We start from the raw sequence: 26935 nt of genomic DNA, 5'->3' as shown, positions 1-26935 counted from the left end.
AATCTCTAGATACTACTTGAAAAGGCTTCAGGGACTCAAATCCACACAGCGCGAACAGCGATGACTGCGGAGAGACAGGAAATCCTCCAGATACCTGAGACCCTTGCTTCGCATCTGCCTCCGTCTGGGGTTTGCAGAAGAACCTAGCCCACTTCTCCTCGTTCCTAACGAGTGTATATAGTAAACTCTTTGAAATGTGAGTATTATGGGAAGGATCGCAGTTGCTTTAAATTATAGAAGTTGGCAAGTGCCTGGGAGAAGGAGTGGGAGGTTGTTTAAACTGAGAAAGACGGTTGCAGAACTTCGTACGACAGCATGAGCTGGCGCTCCGCACACATCCTCTACTTTTCTTCAAGACACTTCCCTGCATTGTTGGGGAGCAGCTTGAGGAATAAACGGATTTCTACCCTGAGTATTTTTTAATGGTTTCTAAATTCATGGGAGAACCAAGGCAAGGAAGTCTAATGTTTGGGGAGGACGTTTGAACCCAGCAATGCCCAGGAAAGGTAAGCTATTGTTTTGCACTACAGCCTTTCTCTTTTCTCCTCCTGTTTGGACTTTATCAAAATATTTGCAGGAAGAACCACAGACAGCTACTTGTAAGGAGATGGAGGGACGTGTGGATAGAATGTCAACAAATGATAAATCAGAGGATGGACTCAACAGCGGTCTCTCCTACTTTCTGTTCCGCTTGATGTAGTGAGCGTCTATGTATGGAAATGCTGCTTCTCTTAGAAAAGGTTGGAGGGCTCTCTCAAAACCCCTGACTTTGAGCATAAGCTGTTTTATGGGCAGTGGGCTAATGTATGGTCCAATTTCAGTATTTATTTTTCTACAAAACTTGACTTCCAGAGCTGAGAGTCTTAGAACTCGGAAAACTTTCTCATAGATTGTGGTAACATCCTAAAACGTCTCTCAGTCGTGGTTACTGTGACTTACTGTTTTGTAGACTATGTTTTCTTACAGTTAAGTAAACCATTTGACTCTTTGTTGTAAAAACCTACGAAAATGTTACTAATATTAATTTCATCTCCCTGGAGAGTAAAACAAAACAAAACAGTCAAATGTGACATGTTTAGCTTAAGTCAAAGTTGGCCGAGAATGTCCTTATCTGAGAAGGGTGATTGCCTTGTTATTGTGCCTTCAGATAGCTCTCCTGTTTTTCTGTGCATTGGTCATCTGAGAAGCATCTTGGAGTGGAGGGACATGTGAACATTCTGTGCCGTTTTCTATTTTCAGGAGAAACTGTTATCAGCAAGTTCCTATTTTTTTCAAGGCAGAATTCCAGGTGGAAAAAAAAAAAGCCAGATACTCACTGAGATCAGAAGAGGGATCTTACAGGCTAAAATTTTTAGCCGAGCCCTCCATCCATTGCTTCATGTGCACACATATGTATGTGCTCACAGGCAGAAGTTAAAGAAAGCTGGGGTGGTTGGGACACGGAGGTGACCTCAGTCTGCAAGGCCCACTGGTGTAGAAACATTAGCAATTAAGGCAGTTAAGTCTGGGAGGGAATGGGAGGGATTGCTACAGTCGCCGTCTCCAGCAAAGAAAGCACTTTACTGTCTTGTTATTTTTTTTCTGCATCAAAGTCTAGTTACATAATGAGGATTGCTGTGACTTCCCTTGCCTTGAGGTCTTGGTGATTAAGGTCAGAGTAAAGGCAACACTGTATAAAAGCAAAAAGGTGACTGGAGAAGTAGTAGAGGGACAACATTTGTTAGCTCCCTCCCTCCACCCTTAACTAGTGGGCTAAGTAGCCCACAAGGCTAATTCACAGACAGCTCCCTTCCATCTCTTCCCTGATTTCTCTTTCTGCCTCTGTTCTACCCACATCAGCCTACAGATCACAAGGAGGGAGCAGGCGGTCAGACATGCAAAACTATCGCCACAGCCTCTCTCCCAATCCTTCTGGTCCACCCCTGGGCTGTAGAGAAAGCCCCCACCCTATTTGGAGGGGGTCTCCAGCACCCCACCCATGACCTCATCGCCGGCAGCTTAGAGAGCTGGATGGCCAGCGCTTGCATGGCGCCTGAACTGACCCTGGGGATGGGTGTGGCCTAAAAATGCGCAGTATGGCATGACGTGGCTTCTCATCATGGGCTCCCACAGAGGCTGGCAGCGTTTCTAGAAGCCAAACTTGCCAGACCCCACCCCAGAGCCCAAGAGCACACCCCCACCCAACGCACACCCCGTGAAGATGAAAACAAAAGCAATCAGGGTTGTTAACAAAAATACCCCAAGCCAGCTGACTCCTCCGAGACTCAAACACGGGGGCTTTCGGGTGAAACACAGATAATGCCTTGCAAGCAGCCAGTCAAGGTGGTCTCCAAAAGGGTCGTGATGACAGAAACCCAAGGTGATCTAAATGTGTCCTTGTTACAGAATCTGGGAGAAAGGAACAGCTTCTTCCAGGAAGTGAGGTTTGGTGGGAATAAGGTTAAGTACTAAACTGTCGGGACGATGCCAGCTACCTGTCTGACCTGCTTTGGTGTGAACCAGGCTTAGCTAAATCTGTCGGCATACAGAGATCCACCTCAAGTTAGTCCGGACTTGACAAGACGAGCTTAGTTATCAAAGGCTGAAGGGCTAGAAAAGTAGCTCCGTGCTCTTCAACAGCCTTTCTAGAGGCCCCACTGTGTGCCAGGAACCTTAACAGTATGCTTTAAAAGCAATCTTAAAATTAGCAGCAGTGTAAACAATAGGAGAAGGCCCAGAAATGCCTTGTACAACAGTCCATTTGTGTCAAAGAATCATATAGAGCAGCCTTTGGAGCCTCCAAACTAGACTTTGGAGGCTGAGTCCTTACCCATAAGAAAGTCAAAGGATGGTGTATCCTGGCACAGAGGTATGAAGGTCACCCCAGCTCTCCGATGGGGAAATATGTGGGTAGTGACTCTGTTCCTCAGCGTGCATTCCACAGCAACAGGTTTTACGGCTGTTCTGTTCGCTAGAGGAAAGCCCAGAGTGTGGCTTGGTCAGGCAACGTCCGGGATATGGAAAGCTATAGACCACAGTGAAGCAGGGTTTCAACTTCACAGATGTCAGACACCCAATCCCGGCCTGCACCCTGTGGATGAACTTGGACCCGTTCAAATATCGGGGTCTTCACCTGTTAGATGGGAAGAGCAAATGTATTCGTCTCCCGAGGGCATTCTGAGGATGGCCTTAGAGAGCCCATGTGAGGGTCTAGGCATGACAGCTTGATAATGCCAGCTATGATCAGCAATTCCGAGCTGGGTTTCCTGCAGGACCACTTTCTATTTTAGCTGATTAGCATGTTCTCTGGCTCTCTGTGAGCCGGATCATAAAAATCTAATGTTTTCCCGAACTTAAAAAACATAAGCGTGAATGCATGCTGAAAAACTGATCAGCTGAGAATAAATGTCCTTACCCTGCATGAGCTTTGCCAAGACTTAATAGAATTGTACCAGTTTTCACTGGCCACTACACAGGCTGCCCTCTTCAGAAGCCCCCCTGAGATCCAACTCACGCCCAAGAAAAATTGACTTATAATATCTGATTTTAACTTTTAGAAGGAAAGGTGGCAGAAAAGTAAAAAGTGCTGTCAGTGAGTGGACCATGGAAGCCTCAGTCTTTCTGAGGTGGTGCATTGTGTCCATGCTAAGTTAGCAGAAACCTCTGTCTAACTTCCAGGGACTTCCCAACTAAACGGAGAGGAGGCAATATGCAATACAGATCTGAAATGCAAATTGCAACCACTGCTCTAGAGATTGTAGAAGAGATTCCAAGTAAATGAAACTTCAGAAAGAGAAGTTCCCAATAATCAGATGAGCCGGCCATGGTCCTTAACGCCTGGCTTATACAGAGGCTCCCACTTGATCCCATCAGCATGTGTAACTTATATCCCTCAGGTGGGAGAAGAAAACTCATCCCCCCCACACACACGAGAAAACTTAAGACCCAGAGGAACTCAAAACACATCCTACAGTTTCAGAGTCTAAGTACTAAAGGAACAGGGAGTGACTGCAAACGGAACTTCATCTGATGCCCTGGGTCCCTGGCCAGGAAAGAGTGCACAAATCAGATAGCATGCAATATGATCCCCTAAAGGACTAGTGAAGACTGGTGGGTGGGGCATTGGACACTAACAGTACAGGAGCAAACTGAGGAGAAGCGGGAGAGCAGTCCTGACAGACAGAACGGAAGTGCAGCCACAGAGGGTGGAGTAGCAGGGAGGAGGAGCTGCAGACACTAGATTGACACTCAGCAAACCTTGAGTGCCAGAACACAAGGTTTGGGCATTATTGTTGTTGTTGTTGCTGTTGTTTCATGGAATAACCATTAAATGTTTGCAAATAATAAAAGCAGTGTGATGGTATCAAAGAGAAAACCTTGCTAGGAGCTAGACAGTGAGACATCCATGGCCGAAGCTCTTGCAGACATTGTGTGGAAAAGGATGCACTAGGCCCAGTCTACAGAGTCCAACCCATCGCTGTGGCCTTTGAAATGGAACCCTCAGGCTTCACCAATCCGATTCCCTGTGGTCCTCCTCAATTCCAGTAGAGTGCAGCGGGGTAAAGAATGAGGAGTGTGGGAGGGGCAGGCTGGCCCTGGAGAGCCCTCCCAGTCCACGCTTCTGAAGATGACATTCTAAGCACTTTTATGGAAATCATGAACTCTACAGTTCCCTGTTCCATCACTGAGTTCCAGACTTACCTTGTATCAAGTAGGCACATTTCCAAAACAACCTTTGACTCTACAAAAGTTTTATGAGTTTAAAGTTATAGCAATTACATAATAATGGCATTGGCATGCAATGGTGGAGGTGCTGGTTTTAATATCCCTTCAGGAGGGACTCAAGTCCCTCCTCCTGGCTGTCTGCCTTTTGCAAAAAACATAGCCTCTCTTATGTCTGAGGATTCTGACAGCAGCTTGCTTCACATTCTCTGAGTTTTGAGTGATGTGCACAGGAGTTGCTTTATGAGCCTCTGCAATGCCCAATACCCCAGGTGAAGGCATTCAGAGATCAGGAGTTAATTTTCCTTGATTCCCCAACGCCTTACAAATGGTGCAGACCAGAATCTTAATTTACAAATGGAGATCTGTAAGAAATGTCACATTCCTGTACTGTCTTTAATACAATGGAAATCTGAGTCCCAAAGTCCACACCAGCGAGGCCTGAACTTGGAACGTTATTGGTGCTGCCGGTTCCACCGTCCACAGCACCAGGATCGGGCGCTGGCCTCGGGCAAACATCGTTCACAGCAGTTAAGGCAGCTTCTTGACTACATTGCCCTTAACTTAAGCCTTCAAATCCCACTTCCAAACCCTGGCTGGGGACTGGGAATCATTCAAAAGATGGGGAAGCCTAGAATCTGAGCATTACTAGGCAGCCCTGGCCACTGAGATATGACAAAGAGTGGCAAAAATGGCATATTGATTTCTCATAGACTCTTCAGCCCAAGTCTAGCAGATCTGGGAAAACCTTTCATCTAAACCCCTTCACTTCGCCCTCCCCCATATACACTTTTTTTTGAGATGGTAGTTTAATTACACGTTTCCCTTCCTTTCCTCTCTCTAAGCCTCCCCCCTGGCCCCTCCCAACTCTCCTTCAAATTCTTGGCCTCTTTTTCTCATTACCTGTTACTGCATGCAACATCATGTATTCCTATATACACGTATACATTCTTAAATATAACCTGTTGAGTTTTCTATAATACTACTAATTGTATGTATGTTTTCAAGGCTGACCATTTGCCACTGAACAAATAATTAGTGTGCCTTCCCTGGGGAGGCCCACCTCTCCTGCTCCCAGCTTAAATCAGTTCCCTGAGGTTCTCTGTATAGTATTGGAGCCCCCACGAGGGCCTCTTTCCTTTTGCAGTTTAGGCTGTTGCTTGGTGTTGTCCTTGTGAAGCTGGATGTCTCTGAAAAGAAAGGCAAAATTTTCTCTTTCCTTGGAACAAAGAAGCAAGAACAGTCTGGCGGCATCCTTGAAATACTGTGGTGGAGATGAAGCCCAGCACATAAATCAACACTTCAGGAAGTGATTCTGTCCTGTGACCTTTAGATAAAACATAACCATCAGCAAATGTGCACACCCCACTAGTTAATAAAACAAATTCTTCAAAGTTACAAGCTTTCACCAAGGAAGTATTCACATTACCATGTTCACATTAATGGTGCTCTCTTCTTAAGCGTCTACAGAGCCAGCACTCCACCCGTACAGTGGCAACATCAGCCTTGATTTTCAGTAAGGAAAGGTGAGAGACTCGCCTAAGGACTTTAGTGAGGATGCAATTGCACACATGTGTGTGTGTTTGCAAGCACATGTGCTTCTGGAGGCCAGAGGACAACTTGGATATTGTTCCTCAAGAGCCATTCACCTTTATATTCTTTGAGAAAGGGTCTCTCAGGGGCCTGAGGAGGCTAGAGAGGCTGCCCACTGCACCCCAGGATCTGTCTCTGCCTCCTCAGCATCGGGATTTCACAAACACCCCACCACACTCACTCAACATCATTTCCAGATTTCTAAACATGGGTGGATGCTAGAATTAGAACTCAAGTCCCCGTGTCTGCATGGCAGGCACCTTACCAACTCAGCCATCTCTCCAGCCCATGGACTAGGTATTTTCACTCCCAGACTATCTCAAAAAGTAGCCACATACTTTCTACTCTGCCTCACAGAATCCCAGAAGAAATACCTTAATTTTTTTTTTTTTTTTTTTTGCTAAGCAACGCAGAACTCTGATCTTAGCTAATCCTTCAGTAATTACCTCCAGTTAAAATGAAATGTTTTATTATTTTGTTTTGTGTGTTATAGATGTTTTGTCCAGATATATATCTGTGCACCAGGGGCATGACTGGTGCCTCGGGAGCTATTGGGTACCCTGGCATTGGAGTTTCAAACAGGTACAGGTATAAGCTGGTATAAATAGAAGCTTAGCCCTCTAGAAGAGCAGTCAGTGTTTGTAACCACTGAGCCATCTCCATAGTTTCTAAAATACGTTTAAATAGAGCTCTTCTGTCGAAATAAAGTTTCACCTTAGTGTGGTAAGAAGCATTCAAAATGGCTTATTGCCCTGCCTCCTAGTTCACCTGTATGGTGGCAGATGGATGATCCATTCTGATGGAAGAGAGTACAATAAGATAAAGGATGTTATCCCAGGCAGAGTTGGAAAAGAGACCAAATTCTCATCCACTCTTCGGCCTTCTGCCTGTAACTCGGGAGAAGAAAATACTTCCTAACTAATGAACGGCTGACTCACGGAAAAGCATCAGACTGATGCATCTTTGAGCCTCTGCGTTCTACCAGCAATGCAAAGCCAGGGCCGATACTGTCGCCCTGAAACACATTGCTACCAGATGGTCTCAGACAAAATTTAAGAGCAGTCATTAAAACACTATTTGCTAGCTAATGGCCAACATCCTCCAAACAGCTTTTCCCCTTAAATTTGAGGATTTTTTAAAGAGTATTGTGGTTTTTTTCTACATTAACAAACTTACATAAGACTTTATGAAGTAATTCCTATTTCGTTCCATTCTAAACTCTAGTTTGACATTAACCTGGTTTGGCATCAGCTTGTTTACCAAGGCATTCCATCAGTTTCCGGAATCACTGTCGTTTCCTCGTATACTCTACAATAAAGATCATGTTTCTGTGTGTGAATTTAGAGGATGTTATGTTTTCAATGTGTTCCCCAAATGTAGGTCTTGAAAGCTGAAGTCCCATTCAACAGTGCTGAGAGCCAGAGCTTAATGGGAGGCATAGGTCAAGTGGACTCCACTGCACTGAGTGTATTGATGCCCTCTGCACAGGCTCTCCTTGTGATAAGTTCTGTTGTACATATTGCTCATGTCCTGTTGCTTTCTAAACAAGATAAAACATCATCAAGGCCCTCCCTTATGAGATAAGGGATCTTTGATCTAGCCTCCAGAACTTAATTTTTGTTACTCATAATTGTCCAATCTCTCGTATTCTGTCACAGCAGCACCAAGAGTATTGAAATGGGATCTTTGAGTTTCTGCCTCTTGAGTACCCTCCTTGTCAGCTTTATGCCTTCCACCCTCCTCCATAAACCCCAGTCCTTGGTTCCTAAGGTAGACCGTTTCCATTAATGAATTATATCAAGTCATCTTATTACCTACCAAAGAACTGCAACTTCATATAATTCTAAAGTAGTCAGGAGATGTAATGTAAAACTCTTGCTTCTTGAAGAAATTTACATACCATGTCCTTGAATACACCATCTCTTTGTTCTACATTTGCCCCTGAGGTCAAGCATGAACACTATCCAAATGGACTTTTAAACTCCATACCAGATATACACTTACTTTCAGCTTTAATAGCAGCAGGTGCAAAATGCTGATGCCTAATAAAGTCATCTACAGATCACTAGAAAGTTCATTATATCAGCAGCTGGGAGTTACTGAGGTTTATGATTGTCCTTATGCTTTCTTATATAGCAAGGGAAAGTCCTCCTTCCTCTGCCTGCCTTCTCCCAACTCTCTAGGATCTCTATTTATAGGAAGAATGTTTCTCTGAGCTCTGCAGCTTACTTAAGGTGTGTGTGTGTGTGTGTGTGTGTGTGTGTGTGTGTGTGTGTGCTCCCTTAACCCCAGGTCTCAAATGACCTCCACATCTCCCATCATGTTTACATTTCTTGTTACTATGATACAAGTATCTTGACAGAAGCAACTTAAAGGAGAAGGGTTTGTTTTGCCTCATAGTTCAAGAGGACAGTGAGTCATGACTGTGAAGTCAAGGCAGCAGGAGCCTGAAGCAGCAGGTCGCTTGTACAACTGCAGTCAGGAAAGAGAGAGCAACAGTTGCTGATGCTCAACTAGCCCTCTCCCTTTTGCTCAGTCCAGGACCCAAGTCCAGGGAACAGAGCCCATTTTTATGCTTTGTCTTCCCACCTCAATTGTCTTAACCAAAATCAGGCTTCACAGATGTTCTTGTAGCCTTATCCCAGAGGAGGTTCCATAACCTGTTCCTTTGATGATACATATACATGCCAAGTCCATTTTCATCAAGTCCTGAGGTACAGAGAGTACTTAATGGTTTGCCCTGAAAAAATTAAGTAAGGCAGGGAGAGACCTGGGAAGAGAGGGGAGGAAGGAAGGAAGGAAGGAAGGAAGGAAGGAAGGAAGGAAGGAAGGAAGGAAGGAAGGAAGGAAGGAAGGAAGAAAGGAAGGAAGAAAGGAAGAAAGGAAGAAAGGAAGAAAGGAAGAAAGGAAGAAAGGAAGAAAGGAAGAAAGGAAGAAAGGAAGAAAGGAAGAAAGGAAGAAAGGAAGAAAGGAAGGAAGGAAGGAAGGAAGGAAGGAAGAAAGAAAGAAAGAAAGAAAGAAAGAAAGAAAGAAAGAAAGAAAGAAAGAAAGAAAGAAAGAAAGAAAGAAAGAAAGAAAGAAAGAAAGGAAGGAAGGAAGGAAGGAAGAAAGGAAGGAAGAAAGGAAGCTTTATCCCTAATCTTGACTTAGCAAGAAAAAGTGTGGCTATCAATCAGTGGTCTCAAATGGAAAATCAGGTGTTTCTCAGGGTATTCCTAACTACCACTCAGAATACTGTCTGGCACCTATAGTACAGGGGATATGTTAAGCTCCATGACTCAAAGATTCAATTTCTATTAATGCTAAATTTGCAACAATAATCTCATTAGAAAAAAACAATTTAGATATTCTGTGTAATACTTCCTTTCTAACAAAGTTTTTTATCATCCATATCAGGGTTCTGTTTATTTCTTTTCCAAGTTAATTAAAATTAATCATAAATTAAGAGCCTGGAATTTTGATCTTCTTGTAAGCCAGCCTCAGCCCTGACTTTTTCCTGCTTTGTGACAATGCGTAACTCTATTTATCCTTTCTGAGCTGCTATTCCTCCTTGAAAACAGGACTGATGTCTACCTATAGCCCTGGCTCACTAGATGCATTGATACACTATGCAAGGAAAAGTGTGTAGTCTGGGAGGTAGCCCACAAATGAGTTGTCCTTAAGGCAAAGTTGATAATTTCTCTGAACAAATTAACACCTAACTTAATGAATACAAACAAAATCCAAGTAAGAGACGCCCGAAGCACGCCAGGGACTCAGAAAGAGACTTTCGTGAGAGTGTAAACATGTCAAGGAAGGTAACATGTCGGCAGCCAAGCTAGACATGTTTCCATGACGTTGCAGGCACAATGACAAGCACATTCCAAGCTGCCTGGCCTTGACTCGCTTTCATTATGTCATGTGTCCTTATCCACAGTCTCGCTTTCTGTGGTTTCATTGTACACCAGCCACTTTCAGCAGTCCCCCGTGGCCTGAGAAGATTAAACAGCAAGTTCCATAAGTAAATAACTCATACTTTAAGTTATACACCATTCAGAGCAGTATAGTAAACCTTACGGCGTTCTGCGCTCTCCTCCCTGGGACACAGATGCGTCCTTTATCCAGAGTAGCGCTTCTGTGTACCACCTATGTTCCAGGCGCTTGGTAGCTTTTCCAGTGATCAAGCTGAATCTTCTGACTTCACAGTGTACACCTTCATAGAACCCTTATTTACTTGATACTGATCCCAGAGTGCAAATATAGTTTGATTTTTTTAACATTGTTGCTTACTATTAATGCCTTCAACTTCCTATTATACCTAATGTATCAATTAAACATATATATATATATATAAACCATAGTGAACGGAGGTCAGTCCTATGTGAGGTTTTGGATATCCACTGGATTTTCACATGTTATTTCTGTTGAGAAAAGAGCGCATTCAGGGCTGCTTTGGGATGACTTGTGCTTGCTATTTGCATATACAACCCAACTCCTTCCCTGGTGTTTCTGTCAATGAAAGAAAATATAAGCACTTCTCAAAAATACATATCAGTGGGACACCACAATATCTGTGGGTAATACTCTGAGTTAGCAGTCACAGTTATATACCTACAAACATAAGCAGGAGCCAAACACAAATGCATGTCCGGAGAAGAGCCCAGGGAACGGGAACCACATGCTTTAGCTGAAGCTGATAGGTTCCCACGTGCTCTGGAGAAATGGTATCCAAGGAAAATGTGGCTTAACAGTGCCTCATCTTCATATTTTTTTTAAAAAAAATAAGACCTTCATGTTTAGATTTCTTAATGAATATTTCTTGAGCAGGAGAAATGGTTCAGCAAAATATTTGATAAAGAAGCATGAGGACCTCAGTCCAACTCCATGACTGACAATAAAAACAAACAAACAACAACAACAACAGAAACAGACACAGTAGCATGTGCTTGTAAATAACAGCCCTAAGAAGGAAACTAAAGGAGATTCTTGGGACTCTGCTGGCCTGCCTGCCTGCCTAGTCTAATATGTGACTGGGTTTCAGGTCAGTGGGACACTGCTTCAAAAAACAAGGTGACAGATCCTGAGGAGTAACACTCATAGTTGTCTTCTGACCACACACACACACACACACACAAACATACACACACATGAAAACAAATATACACAACACATGCACATACACAAAAACAAATACACACACACACACACAAAGACTTGTGATGTGTTTGGCCTATAGAAACAGCACTTTCATATGGTTCAACTCACTATTGTACAGAAATACTTTAAAGTTCTATTTTATTGTCATGTGAGAGATCTCAGGAGCACTTGCCACTCAGCATGAATACTGATTTAGCATGTACACATATGCAGATGTTCCCAGTAGGCATGTACACATATGCAGATGTTCCCAGTAGGCATGTACACATATGCAGATGTTCCCAGGAGCAGCATGCCTTGCAGCACATACTCACCCTACAAAAGGTGCAACAGTCTGTTTCATATTCCACAACACCACTATACAACTCACACTATATACCTCTACCCCTGTAGGACCCAGAGCCTTACAACAGTCAGAGGTGGCAACTACATAAATGAATATATAATTTGTTGGCTAGTGGAGCTAGTATCTTCACATCTTTGGTCATAAGTCTCAGAGGGTTACATGTAAAATATATTTCACTGCCCGTTCCCAGGAGGGTAGACAGCGGAGCCTGTGACCAGATGATTCTGTCATCTGCTCTTTGCAACAGCGTCAGTCTCTATACCCCTTTGCTCCTCTGCAGTGACTCAGTTTCCCCTTCCTCTCCCTCTTTTCTGGTCTTTAGCCAGGCCGGTGTCTGACAGCTGCCTCCTCCAGTGCCTTCTTCCTGCTCTCTCCTTTGAAGCGTTGCCTGTCTTTCATTTTCTGCTTTCTTTTTACCCATCTTGTCATCCCGCATTCTCTGGCCTTCTCTCTCATTCCTTTCTCTCCAAGTCCACCCCTATTGCGTTTTCTCACACACCCGTCTAGTCTGAACTCTCTTTCTTCATTTTTATTTGTGCATCTGTCTCCTTCAGTTTCTATGTCCCTACATAACTGAGGTTTCTAGCACAGTACCCAGATTTTTAGCAAACGTTCCATAAATACCAGTCGATCCTTCCATGTGTGATTTTTTTTTTTTAGGTGAAGGGAAAGAAATATGCAAAATAAACAACTGAAGTGGAAACAAAATCAGAGCCATGAAAAGGAGGAGAAATAAAATATGTGACCCGAAAGGATCAGTCTAGTTAGAATGATTGACCATGAAATTCTGCTTCCTGGCAGCCCACCAGCGAATTTTTAGACCCACGCATTCTCTGGCGCATGGAGGGTGAAGAACCAAAGGAGAGGAAATGAATTCTCTTTTTGCCCTGACCCAGCCCTGCTCTTTTGGAGCACATATGATTCCCCATAACTCCATTTTGTTTCCAGCAATCCATTAATCTTCCACCACACACCCAGAGCTTTTTTGTGTTAAAGCCTCTTTCACATCCTGTTTGGAAGGTTGTTCTGTATGGTAAATACAAGGCTTCTGATGAAGGCCATTTACATCGACGCTGTTGCTATGGTCTTTCGAAAGGAGACTTGTTAAGTCTTGGTTAATGAGCTTCCTGGATACGGGTTCCAGCTGCAGGGGGTTGGTTTAAGGGAGAGAGAATCAGATAAAGGCCCAGGATGACAGATCTTCAGATTCTTTTCCATTTTTCTTCAAAGGCACCCAGTTTGTCACCCTTCCTTGCCTCTTGTCTTTCTCTCTCTCTCTCTCTCTCTGATTAAAAACTATCTTTATTTTTATTTCTTTTTTTATTAGATATTTTCTTTATTTACATTTCAAATGTTCTCCCCTTTCCTGGTTTCCCCTCTGAAAACACCCTATCCCATCACTCCTCCCCTGCTCAACAATCCATCCACTTCCCCTTCCCTGTCCTGGTATTCCCCTATACTGAGGCATCAAGCCTTCTCAGGACCAAGGCCTCTCCCCCCATTGATGTCCAACAAGGTCATCCTCTGCTACATGTGCAGCTGGAGCCATGGGTCCCTCCATGTGTACTCTTTGATTGATGGTTTAGTCCTTGAGAGCTCTAAGGGTACTGGTTGGTTCATATTGTTCCTCCTCCTATGAGGCTGCAAACTCCTTCAGCTCCTTGGGTCCTTCCTCTTGCTTCTCCATTGGACTTGTGTTCAGTCCAATGGTTGTCTGGGAGCACCCACCTCTGTATTTGTCAGGTGCTGGCAGAGCCTCCCAAGAGACAGCTATATCAGGCTCCTGCCAGCAAGCCCTTGTTGGCATCCACAGTAGTGTCTGGGATTGGTGAATGTATATGGGATGGATGTCCAGGTTGAATAGCTTATTCCAGGGAGACTCCCAGGCTTTACTGCGAATGCCCTGGTACTTAATCTAAAAAGCCATCAAGGTAAGGACTGACTCTAGAGATGAGTTCAGGTCTGGTGTTTTCTACCCTGCTTGGTTTGAGCCACATGCACATCACTCTCCCAACAATACCTAAACAACATCCTAGGCACGTGGAACGACACCTGTACTGAGCACATGCCTCCATCCTCCAAAGCAATCTGGTCATGCTATAGCCCCTGTCCCCAACAACAACACTTAATAGAGCTAACTCCTTTGGTGGCCAAAATAAACCCTGATACTAAGGGTCGTGGGACAAGTTAGCCTAGATTGCTTTTAGGCTATATGTGCAGAAAGGAAAACTCTATCTTCAACAAAAACATTCAGAGAGAGAAAAAAAAACCTATTTACCATCTTCTGCCTGTGTGTAATTTGCATATGATTACATATACATAAGCAGACAATATTAAAATCAGATGCATCATAGGAAAACCATATCCAATGGCTTACATAACTCAAATCTATCAGTTAAAACAGAAATCATCCATACTCTGCCCCCCCATCACTAACTCATCCTCCTGAGGCCATACAAAGAAACCATGCAGTAATCACATGATACAGTATCCATGGGCATCGAGGAAGGACTTGTGCTTGAAACTCTTGCTCTTTGTCCTGTCTGTACTTTCACATCAGTTCAGAATGAAGCCCCTCCACCCTGTGGACCCTTGTGTGCTTCTTTGGTTCTTTAACAAGATGCCAAGGACCTGCAAACACCCAGTCCAGACAGAGACCATCGGTAATAGAGTTTCAATGAAATATTAACATGCTGTGTACATAAACCATAGCTACTGATAAAATCCTGTCTTCACCCTTAGGAATGGACTAGAATAGAAGCCATTAGCAAGCAGGGTGTGGACAGAATCGTGGTACATCAGGTTCTCTTTCCTTCCTTGCTTCGTCCCTCCCCTTTTTTTCCTCTTCCCTATTTCTTCTCCTTCTGATGCCCCAGTGAGAACACACATTTATTGAGTATCCTAATTAAACACAACCTGTGTAGATTCCATGCAACAATTCCAACTATAAACTGACTTCATTGTAAAATCTTCACCCTTTTGTTACACAAGACAGTGTTTTAAGCCTGACTTAGGTGACATCCTGAAGGAGGTTGAGGTGCCTGGTGATAGGAGAAAGCATGCGTGATAGTGTCGTGTACCCTTAAGAATGTGGGCATTGCAAGCATACTCTCAATCCTGGATGTACCGTAACTACTAGTAAGGGAGCCTCAAAACGCCCCTAAAGTGCAGGCTCTACCCACAAGCATTACATCAGAGCTCTGGGGGGTGGAACTGAGGTGTGCATAATTTTTAGAGCTCCCCCAGTGACTTTAAAGTGCAATCATTACAAAGAATCACCAATTTAAAGACTGTGTTAACCAATGGCGTGGAAAGCTGCTGAGTTCCCAAGGCTTTGTGTCTCTCCCTTGATCTGAAGGTCCTGATTATTCTTTAGCCCCTGCAGAAGAACCCTTCTAGGAACTTTAAAGAAAGGGAAGTCAGGCTGTGGAAGGAAGGGTACAAAATGCCTACAGCAAGTATACTCTGGTTTTTCAACAACAACAACAACAACAACAACAAATGGTGGACAGGAGGGAATGGGGCTAGAGGAATTAGCAAAAATAACATAATTCAGTTTCAAAATACAATTGATATGCAAGAGCTAAGTATTTTTGAGCCAGGATAAGTCAAACCAAACCACTTTAAGATTCAGTTAAGCTTTTTTTAGAAAGTGAGAGTCAGTTTGCCTTCATCCAATAGATTTATCAAAGGGTCTTGACCAAGCGGCTTCCATCCACCGCACCTTGTATATTTCTTTTTAATTGCTGCTTTGTGAAACTGGTCAAATGTGTCACTTCATTACCTCTCCTTATCTTCACAAGTATCCCATGAAGTGGCTACCTTCCAATTTACACATAAGGAACAAACTTCAGATGAGTAAACAGGACTCACAAAGCACAAGAAGTTTCCCTAAAGTCAGTAAGAAGCCAGACTAAGACTCAAACCTGGGTCATTACAAGCCTCTAAAGCCCACTGTCTTTGACACTGATATGTAAAACACAGGTTCAATTCCTGAAAAACTAGGTGTTCATTTTATAACCTGAAAAAAATGACAATTGTGTCCCAATGGCTATGCCAAACACCAGAGTCTCAGAATAAAAGAGAAAAATATCCCCAAAGCTGTAGCTATTTTTTCAGGTCCAAATCATTTCAAAGAAAAGTGGAAGGGTGTGAGGTCTTTGCTTTCATTGACACAGATGCCCAGGATACTGGCAGAGGAACAGCCAGGATAGAAATCGCCCATAACTGCCACTAATCAGGAAATGTCGCTCCCTCAACTCTAGACAGTCAGGGTTCGATAGGAATGATTGCTCCAAACACCATTCATCTCCACCATCTGCTCCTTCCTCCTCCCTGGACAAGTACTCCTTGCTGACTTCTGTCTGCCAAAGCATTATGTGTGCCAGCTCATTTGGCCATCTCCTCTTGAGAAAACCCAGTCTCCACAGCCTTTGATTGCTCTGAAAACTGATTAGTGTCCATTTGCAAGCCACAGTCTCCTGCTAATGCCTCCAGGTGTCTGTGATCCAGAGCTTTGATTTCTGGTCTATTAACTTAGAAGAGAATTAAACCTAATAAAAATATAGCATTAGCTCCAAATAGCAGCATAATGCAGGGCAGTAAGATGCTCTCCTTTGGTCTGCAGAATATGGAGATTTGTGTGAGTTCTCTTCTCCAATGAGGGGAATGAGTAAAATACCACTTCCTCCCCACAAGAAAGGCTGATGCAATATCCACTTGAAGGAATAAATGGCACTTTATATTGTCTTAATTAAACAAAAAAAAAAAAACACGTTAATGCTACATCTAAAGGGGGAAACTGGCTTAGAACTTCATTCCAGGACAAATTTAAGTTCCTAGAGAAAAAAATCTTAATAAGGCTATTAGTTGGCTTGTTCAGTTTGGATAGGAAAAAAAGGACACAATGTCCAATAAAGCAAAGATTAATTAAGCATTTATTTCCTTTCCAGCGCACATTTTCTTTTCTTTTCTTTCAAAAATTATTCTAACAAGATTTTGAAGGAAGGCATGTTGTATGTCCATAAATATAGCCATCTCTGAGAACACATAGCTCAGACCAAATTGGTTCAGGGAGTTTATGGCTATTTGGTCATGGCTGCTGTCCAGAATATTTACAGTTTATTGCAATAGTTGTAAGGAGAGTAGGGAAAGTAGGTACTGGCTCAGCATTCTGCCTGGACAGACCTCAGCTCTAACTGCGTGTGGGACTAATATTATCTCCCACTATTAGTACTCCCCCCATAGTTGTTTATCATCACTGCTTACCTAAAATGAAGCTGAAGGAGATGAGTAGACAACACAGCCAATACATGCTTGAGATTGGCTATGAGCTACGCTTCCCTAGTTTATCAAACTATGTAGGAATCCATACATGAATATGTCTTGGGAGCTAACAATAACGAAAGAAGAACGATCTCTAAGCTCCAACTCTGGAGGCAAGCATCCCTGTGAGTATAATGCTTTCATAAGGCACAGCCTAGTATCCACAGCCACAGTGACAGGCTTCAATGGCCTTGCCCAGCGCTGGTTATGAGTGAAGTTCTTGTGGAAGGCTGGTGTGTGCATTTACTCGCCATCAAAACCAAATTATCAGCTACAAAAAAAAAAAAAAAAAAAAAAAAAAAAAACGAGCAAAGGAGTCCCAGGAGAAAAGGGTGTGCAGGGTTCTAAAGGAACGAGAAAACCCACATACATCATCAGGAACAGGGAAGGAGAGACTTGCCTATGGTATATTCCCTGAAGGCCAAGTAGCTTTCTGTTTAGTCAGAAAGGAATGTTCTGGAAGAAAAATCGTAAGATGAAAGAAAGAGATTAGAAAAGGATTTGAACTGTGACAGGATGGAAATGGAGGGGAGGTGATTCTGACTTTCTTCTGAAAGGACTTGGAAGCCATCAAAGGCTCTGGTGTGAGGCAAAGACATGTGGGAAGCAGAGTTTGGGAAGATTAAGCCACTGCAGTGCACTAGGGGTGGGATTGCAGTCTGAGGCCAGATGGGGGCCTTCCCTGTCATTCGAAGGCTCTCTGGAGGTCAGAGCTATGTGAGGCTCTGAGGTCTTTCAGCTCTGCTGATCTCTGCCCTGGGAGCAGGAAAGGCAGGAGGATGGTCAAGTGGCCAAGAGTTTTCCCTAATGTGCTTCATTGTGAAGGTTCTAAGTACCCTTGGCCTTTGATGTGGAAATGTCATCAGTACATTGAGTGGATTCCAGAAAGTCTTCTGGGGGAGAACACGCCATAAGGAGGCCCCACACAACATACATGTGGACCTCGGAGAGCAGAAAGATTCGGATGAGGGGGAAAGCAGACTGGAGGAAAAATGTGATCTTTCCCCCAATGTGGTAGGACATAAATTTAAATTATGGGTCCCAGTGCAAAAGTAATATGTGAAGCCTCACTTAAACAAGGCTAGCATTTGAGGAATGGTTTTCCACAGACGTTCTGTTTTACCCTCTGAGTACTCATACATGCACATGAGGATCTGGTAAATTCTACAGAGACTAATGCACCAGGGGCATCCTAGCCGGGACTCAAATTTGAAAGCAAAATGTTCTTTCACATTGCTTAGCTGTTATACAAATTCAGGAATGCTCTGCTAGGGAACAAGAATTAAACCTACTGTCATTCTTAGCCATGTGACCTTGGGAGAGTTTGCTCATTACTGAATAGTAATAGAAAGACAAGGGTCCAGTGATGCTGCAACTATGACAGCATCTTGCTCAAAACAAGGAGGTGGCCTAAGAGTGAGCAGGGTCAGATATCAATGTAGACAGAGCCAGGCAGGAAAAGCGAATGAATCCTGAAGGATTCACGAGAATTCAGAGCTCACTAGGTACTTGCCTTAATTGGTATTCTCATGTGCAAGGGAGCCACACTGGATAATTCATAAACACTTAGACCAGAGAGTGAAAAAAAGAATGATTTTCTGTGGTTTATCAAATAATGAGCTTTATATTTTAATCATGCCCAGGGCCAATATTATGTTGCTGATCCTAGAACTGAGACTGAGGAGGAATCTCTGCCAATATGATGGGCTGAAATGAGTAAAAGTAGATCAATGTTAGCAACATTTGAGTGACGGATGATTCTACCTTACAGAGAACAATGTAGGGCATTGGGAGGTTCATGGAGTCCCAGCTCCTTCCTGCCTCCCAACTAAACGGGACAATCTCAGGTACCTCCAGGAAAGTGCCCTACCACAGTCCCTTGTCTGTACTAAACCCACATGCAGAGAATACTAGACGGCTAAAACAAATGTTAGCATAAGAAACCGAATTGTGGAATTAAACAATAAGTCTCAGCATGGAAGATAATTTGCAGGTTGTCATTCACGCTTCTAAAAGCCCTGGTTCTCGGTGGCTAGTGACCACTTTCAGCATCTGCTCTCTAGGTCCAGACATCCTGTTAATGCAGGCTTCCATCTCTTCCAAAGAATGACTCTGCCCAGGAACATCCGCAAAGGGCATGACAAGGTCAATCAAGAAATAGTACCTGCTCCCAGACTCTGAAGACAAAGGAAAAGAAAAAGATGGCCACCCTACATAAAGCTGAGGGGCCAGGTGACAGTGTCACCTCTATCCAGGTAGGGGTAGATATAGGCTGGCCTTATCTTCCCCATTCCAGCAGCCCTAATGTCCTCTGTGCACAGACCTACTGTTCTCAGGTTTGCACTAATCTGTCACAGTCCTGGTGGGCCTGACAGTGATGGCCTGCCTATGGAAACGGCCTTCAGAGGCCTCCACTTGGACAATCTGAGTAACCAGGGCTTTAAGTCTTTTCTCAGGGCAAGGGTAATCCATAAGTCTTTTAAACAGATAGGTGATTTGCAGTTGTAGATGTGTGAATAACGAGGACTATTTACAAACCACACACATACCACACCACCAGGCACAGTCAATTCTCATGGCCCACTACAAGCGTGTATCCAAAATCATCAGTATTGCTGAACTAGCATCCTGAGCCAGTAATGAACTGTTCCTGCTGGAAAGTAAGTCTAGGGCTCTGCTTCTGAAAGCCTTCATGACAGTCTTAGTAACAGGACATTCTAAAACCTCATCTTGCCTGCATTTATGTTCAGATCACCTTTTCCACGAATCATCAACATTGAACTTCTTTTTTTTTTTTTGAAAAGTAAGTTCTTTTGTTGAAAAGGGAAGTAAAAAATATGAGTAAAACTCAAGATTTACATGGAAAATATTTCTGATAAAAATAGAAGAGATACATAGAAAAACATGTTAAAATTGACAATTTTCACGGAAAATTAAAGAGTAAAGTGGTAGACATAAAAACATTGCTAAATTAATTAAAAATTGGAATAGAAACATTTTATGATAGAATTGAAGATTTATGTGGAAAATATTTCTGATAAAATTGTAGAAAAATATAGAAAAACATGTTCAAATTGAAAATTACCACAGAAAATTTTATATAGATATAATAATGGTAGGCATAAAAGTATTCCTACGTTGATTGAAAGTGGAATTATAAACATTTTCTGATAAAGTTGAAGATTTACATAGAAAATATTTCTGATAAAATTGAAGAAATATATAGAAAACATGTTAAAATTGAAGATTATCATGGAAAATTATATAGATAAAATGGTAGATATTAAAAAGACATTTCTAAATTAATTGAAGGTGGAATTAAAAACATTTTGTGATAAAATCAGAGACTTACATGGAAAACATTTCTGATAAAATAGAAGAAATACATAGAAAAACATGCTAAAACTGAAGATTATCATGAAAACTAATGCAGATAAAATGGTAGACATAAAAACATTACTAAATTGATTGAAAGAGGAATTATAAACATTTTCTGATAAAACTGAAAATTTGCATGAAAAATATTTCTGTTAGTCTATGTTTTTTTAATTGGGGAATTGAGTCCATTGATTTTAAAAGATATTAAGGAATAGTGATTATTGTTTCCTATTATTTTTGATGCTATTTTTATGCTTGTGTAGATATCTCCTTTTGGGTTTGTTGGAAGATTACTTTCTTGCTTTTTCTAGTTTCCCTCCTGATGTTGGCTTTTCCATCTATTATTCTTTATAGGACTGGATTTGTGGACAGATATTGAGTAAATTTGATTTTATCATGGAATATCTTGGTTTCTCCATCTATGTTTTGATGGATATAGTAATCTGAGCTGGCATTTGTGTTCTCTTAGGCTCTGTATGACATGTGACTAGGATCTTCTAGCTTTCATTGTCTCAGGTGAGAAGTCTGGTGTAATTCTGATAGGCCTGGCTTTATAAGTTACTTGCTCCTTTTCCCTTACTGCTTTTAATATTCTTTCTTCGTTTAGTGCATTTGATGTTTTGATTATAAATGTGCCAGGAGGACTTTCTGGTCTGGTCCAGTCTGTTTGGAGTTCTGTAGGCTTCTTGTATGTTCATGGGCATCTCTCTATTTAGGTTAGAGAAGTTTTCTTCTACAATTTTGTTGAAGATATTTACTGGCCCTTTAAGTTGGAAATCTTCATTCTCTTCTATACCTATAATCCTTAGGTTTTGGTCTTCTCCAAATCCAACTGAAGTTACAACTTTGTTTGTAACTTTAGTCCCAAGGATCGTACAGCCTCTTCTGGCGTCCACTGACATTGCATGCACGTGGTGCCCATATATACATGCAGGCAACTCCATTGTGTCCTGAATTTCCTAAATGTTTTGGATAACAAGTTTTATGCATTTTGCATTTTCTTTGACTACTGAGTCAATGTTTTCTATGGTATCTTCAGCACCTGAGATTCTTTCTTCTATCTCTTATATTCTGTTGTTGATGCTTGCATCTATGACTCCTGAATTCTTTCCAAGGTTTTCTATCTTCAGAGATGTCTCACTTTGTGATTTCTTTATTGTTTCTACTTCCACTTTTAGATCCTGGATGGTTTTGTTCAGTTCCTTCACTTGGTTGCTTGTGTTTTCCTGTAATTCTTTTTTTTTTATTTTATTCAATATATTTTTAATTTACATTTCAAATGATTTCCCCTTTTCTGGTCCCCCACTCCCCGAAAGTCATATAAGCCCCCTTCCCTCCCTCTGTTCTCCCACCCATCCCTTCCCACTTCCCTCTTCTGGTTTTGTCTTATACTGCTACACTGAGTCTTTCCAGAACCAGGGGCCACTCCTCCGTTCTTCTTGTACCTCATTTGATGTGTGGATTATGTTTTGGGTATTCCAGTTTTCCAGGCTAATATCCACTTATTAGTGAGTGCATACCATGATTGATCTTTTGAGACTGGGTTACCTCACTTAGTATGATGTTCTCCAGCTCCATCCATTTGCCTAAGAATTTCATGAATTCATTGTTTCTAATGGCTGAATAGTACTCCATTGTGTATATATACCACATTTTTTGCATCCATTCTTCTGTTGAGGGATACCTGGGTTCTTTCCAGCTGCTGGTTCAACTGGAGGTCAGCATGCAGAAGAATGTGAATTGATCCATCCTTGTCTCCTTGTACTAAGCTCAACTCCAAATGGATCAAGGACCTCCACATAAAGCCAGACACTCTGAAGCTAATAGAAAAGAAACTGGGGAAAACCCTTGAGGACATCATATAGGGGGAAAGTTCCTGAACAGAACACCATATATAGCTTGTGCTCTAAGATCAAGAATTGACAAATGGGACCTCATAAAATTACAAAGCTTCTGTAAAGCAAAGGACACCATCAAAAGGACAAATCGGCAACCAACAAATTTGGAAAAGATCTTCACCAACCCTACATCAGATAGAGGGCTAATATCCAATATATACAAAGAACTCAAGAAGTTAGACACCAGAAAACTAAATAACCCTATTAAAAAATGGGGTACAGAGTTAAAATATTCTCACCTGAAGAACTTCGGATGGCAGAGAAACATTTTAAAAAATGTTCAACTTCACTAATCATCAGGGAAATGCAAGTCAAAACAACCCTGAGATTTCACCTTACACCAGTCAGAATGGCTAAGGTTAAAAACTCAGGAGACAGCAGGTATTGGCGAGGATGTGGAGAAAGAAGAACACTCCACCACTGCTGGTGGGGTTGCAAATTAGTACAACCACTCTGGAAATCAGTCTGGCGGTTCCTCAGAAAACTGGGCATGTCACTTCCGAAAGATCCTGCTATACCACTCCTGGGCATATACCCAGAAGACTCCCCAGCATGTAATAAGGATACATGCTCTACTATGTTCATAGCAGCCTGTAATTCTTTAAGGGATTTTTGTGTTTCTTCTTTAAGGGCTTCTGCCTGTTGACCCATGATTATCTGTATTTTTTAAAGGGATTTTTGTGTTTCCTCTTTTAAGGGCTTTTAACTGCTGACCACTGTTCTCCAGTATTTTCTTAAGGGAGTTATTTAAGTCCTTCTTGAAGCCTTCTATCAGCATCATGAGATACGATTTTAAATCCAACATTTGCTTTTCTGGTGTGTTGGGGGTATCTGGGACTTGCTGTGGTGGGAGAACTGGGTTCTGATGTTGCAAATAGTTTTGGTTTCTGTTGGTAAGGTTCTTGTGCTTGCTTTTCACTATCTGTTTATCTCTGGTGCTAGTTAGTCTTGGTGTCTCTGGCTGGACTTTGTCCCTCCTGTGGGTCTGTAAGCCTGTGTCCATACTCCTGGGAGACCAACTCTCTTCTGGCATGGTCTATGCACAGAAGGCCATGGAGCTGTCTGGTTCCCTGGTTCGAATGGCAATCTGAAGACCTCTGTTCCGACTGCTCCACCAGTCATATGCCGTGTGTGCTCCTAGCTGTTTCCCTCCAGAGAGAAGGTGGAGATCTCACTTCTGTGCTCAGAAGTGAAAGCACTGCTGGGAGATCACTCTCTCCTGGCAGGCCATGCACATAAGGCTGTGGAGCTGCCTGGCTTCCCAGTGCAAATGGTGGCAGGAGGCAACATTGACCTTCTTGCCAAGAGCTTGCACATGAGCAAGGTTTGTCTGTCACGCAGTTTGCTCTGTAATACACAGCCTTCTTGTACCTAGGGATATGAGAGAGGAAGCTAGTCATGTCCATTTTTGTGTTGATTTTATTTATTTCTATTTTAAGTGTGTGAGGGTTTGCCTGCATGTATATGTGTGCACCACGTGCATAGAGTGTCCGTGGAGGCCAGAAGAGGCTGTCCAATCCTCGGGACTGAAGTCATAAACAGTTGTGAGCTGTCATGTGAGTGCTGGGAATTGAACTCAGGTTCTCTGGAAAGAAAAGCCTGTGCTCTCAACTGCTGAACAATCTCTCCAGCTCCTCCATATTCATTTTAAATAGCATGACCATAAAGACAAAGAAATTTAATGAAAGATTAATAGACTCACAGAAGAAGAAAAAGAAGAAGACGACGAGAAGGAGGAGGGATAGTCATTTCACCACAGGAAGCCCGAGAAGTGAAGGCAAAATGTCATCTTTAACTTCAGCCATAAACACCTGAAAATATAATAACTACAAGTGCTGAGAGCATTCATGTAGGAATTACAGACTTGTTATCCAAGGGTGAATTCAAACTACCATAATCTGTGAATGATGAGGAGTGGTTGTCTATATCTCAGAGTCGTTCTCTTTATCTCAGCTTAGCAGGTCCACAGTGACATCACAGGAAGGCTTCCGCCTAAGACTGACTACTAGATAGTCTAAAGGGCCACGTGTCAAAGGGAAACAGAGCACTCCATTACAACATACTATTTGGCTTTGAAAATATGAAGATCTCATATCTTCACACCTTTCCAATATACCACATATACCACTTACATACTTCAGCATTAAATTGAGAAAATACTTTTCCAGGGAAAGCAGACTCTTTTTCTAACTGAACTATAACTTATTTTTTATTTTTATTTATTTATTTTTATGTGTACTTGATGTTTTGCCTACATGTATCTCTGTGTGAGAGGGATCTTGGAGTTACAGACTAGGTGCTGGGATTTGAACCAGGGTCCTATAGAAGAGCAGTCAGTGCTCATAACCACTGAGCCATCTCTCTAACCCCTGAACATTATCTTCTTTTTAACTTGGTTTTGCTTTGGTTCACTTTGTTTTGAGAACTCATTATGTAACTAAGGATGACTTCGAACTTCTGACCCTCCTATTTCTACCTTCCTAATGGTGGAATTACAAGCCTGTAATTATGTGTCTGTACATACCCAGTTAATACTGTACTCAGGGTGGAACCCAGGGCTTCCTGCATGCTATGTAAGCATCCTACCACCTGAGCCACATCCTCAGCCCTGTTTTTTCTACTTTTTAGTTGATATATAACAATATGATAATTCTGCATGCTGGCCAGGGGATAGTAAGGAATGGTAGGTGGCAATTTGATATTTCCAAATAGGTAGACAACACACACTGAACACAGTAGAGTCACTAACAGGAATATTACTTCGAACACTTTGTCATTTCTTTGTGTTGGGGCACATTCAAACTTTCTTTTTTTTTTTTTTTTTTTTTTTTTTTTTTTTTTGTTCTTTAACTCCTTTCTTTTTTATTTTTTATTAGATATATTCTTTTTTTTTATTTGATATAATTTATTTACATTTCAAATGATTTCCCCTTTTCTAGCCCCCCCCACTCCCCGAAAGTCCCGTAAGCCCCCTTCTCTTCCCCTGTCCTCCCTCCCACCCTTTCCCAGTTCCCCGTTCTGGTTTTGCCAAATACTGTTTCACTGAGTCTTTCCAGAACCAGGGACCACTCCTGCTTTCTTCTTGTATCTCATTTGATGTGTGGATTATGTTTTGGGTATTCCAGTTTTCTAGGTTAATAACCACTTATTAGTGAGTGCATACCATGATTCACCTTTTGAGTCTGGGTTACCTCACTTAGTATGATGTTCTCTAGCTCCATCCATTTGCCTAAGAATTTCATGAATTCATTGTTTCTAGTGGCTGAATAGTACTCCATTGTGTAGATATACCACATTTTTTGTATCCACTCTTCTGTTGAGGGATACCTGGGTTCTTTCCAGCATCTGGCAATTATAAATAGGGCTGCTATGAACATAGTAGAGCATGTATCCTTATTACATGGTGGGGAATCCTCTGGGTATATGCCCAGGAGTGGTATAGCAGGATCTTCTGGAAGTGAGGTGCCCAGTTTTCGGAGGAACCGCCAGACTGCTTTCCAGAGTGGTTGTACCAATTTGCAACCCCACCAGCAGTGGAGGAGTGTTCCTCTTTCTCCGCACCCTCTCCAACACCTGCTGTCTCCTGAATTTTTAATCTTAGCCATTCTGACTGGTGTAAGATGAAATCTTAGGGTTGTTTTGATTTGCATTTCCCTAATGACTAATGAAGTGGAGCATTTTTTAAGATGCTTCTCCGCCATCCGAAGTTCTTCAGGTGAGAATTCTTTGTTTAACTCTGTACCCCATTTTTTAATAGGGTTGTTCGGTTTTCTGGAGTCTAACTTCTTGAGTTCTTTATATATATTGGATATTAGCCCTCTATCTGATGTAGGATTGGTGAAGATCTTTTCCCAATTTGTTGGTTGCCGATCTGTCCTCTTGATGGTGTCCTTTGCCTTACAGAAACTCTGTAACCTTATGAGGTCCCATTTGTCAATTCTTGCTCTTAGAGCATACGCTATTGGTGTTCTGTTCAGAAACTTTCTCCCTGTACCGATGTCCTCAAGGGTCTTCCCCAGTTTCTTTTCTATTAGCTTCAGAGTGTCTGGCTTTATGTGGAGGTCCTTGATCCATTTGGATTTGAGCTTAGTACAAGGAGACAAGGATGGATCAATTCGCATTCTTCTGCATGCTGACCTCCAGTTGAACCAGCACCATTTGTTGAAAAGGCTATCTTTTTTCCATTGGATGTTTTCAGCCTCTTTGTCGAGGATCAAGTGGCCATAGGTGTGTGGGTTCATTTCTGGATCTTCAATCCTGTTCCATTGATCCTCCTGCCTGTCACTGTACCAATACCATGCAGTTTTTAACACTATTGCTCTGTAGTATTGCTTGAGGTCAGGGATACTGATTCCCCCAGATTTTCTTTTGTTGCTGAGAATAGTTTTAGCTATCCTGGGTTTTTTGTTGTTCCAGATGAATTTGATAATTGCTCTTTCTAACTCTGTGAAGAATTGAGTTGGGATTTTGATGGGTATTGCATTGAATCTGTATAGTGCTTTAGGCAAAATGGCCATTTTAACTATATTGATTCTACCGATCCATGAGCATGGGAGGT

The 26935-nt window shown here is 42.2% G+C and overlaps 1 protein-coding gene across 2 annotated transcripts in view; it reads left to right on the top strand.

Moving 5' to 3' along the window:
• Window positions 1-15: 15 nt before the first annotated feature.
• The window catches only part of C1qtnf7 (C1q and TNF related 7), a 105510-nt gene continuing 78590 nt past the window's right edge, over window positions 16-26935 (top strand). The window contains exon 1 of one of the 2 annotated variants that reach the window (XM_052199277.1): window positions 16-196. Coding sequence is in view for 1 of the 2 variants with exons in the window: in XM_052199276.1 (XP_052055236.1) it covers window positions 494-506 (13 nt within the window). In the remaining variant the exon portion in view is untranslated. The other variant, XM_052199276.1, reaches the window with a different exon arrangement.

Source organism: Apodemus sylvaticus, chromosome 11 (assembly GCF_947179515.1).
Source record: "Apodemus sylvaticus chromosome 11, mApoSyl1.1, whole genome shotgun sequence".
Taxonomy (NCBI): domain Eukaryota; kingdom Metazoa; phylum Chordata; class Mammalia; order Rodentia; family Muridae; genus Apodemus; species Apodemus sylvaticus.
Note: the sequence above shows the minus strand (reverse complement) of the source record. Positions and strands in the feature narration are given on the sequence as shown.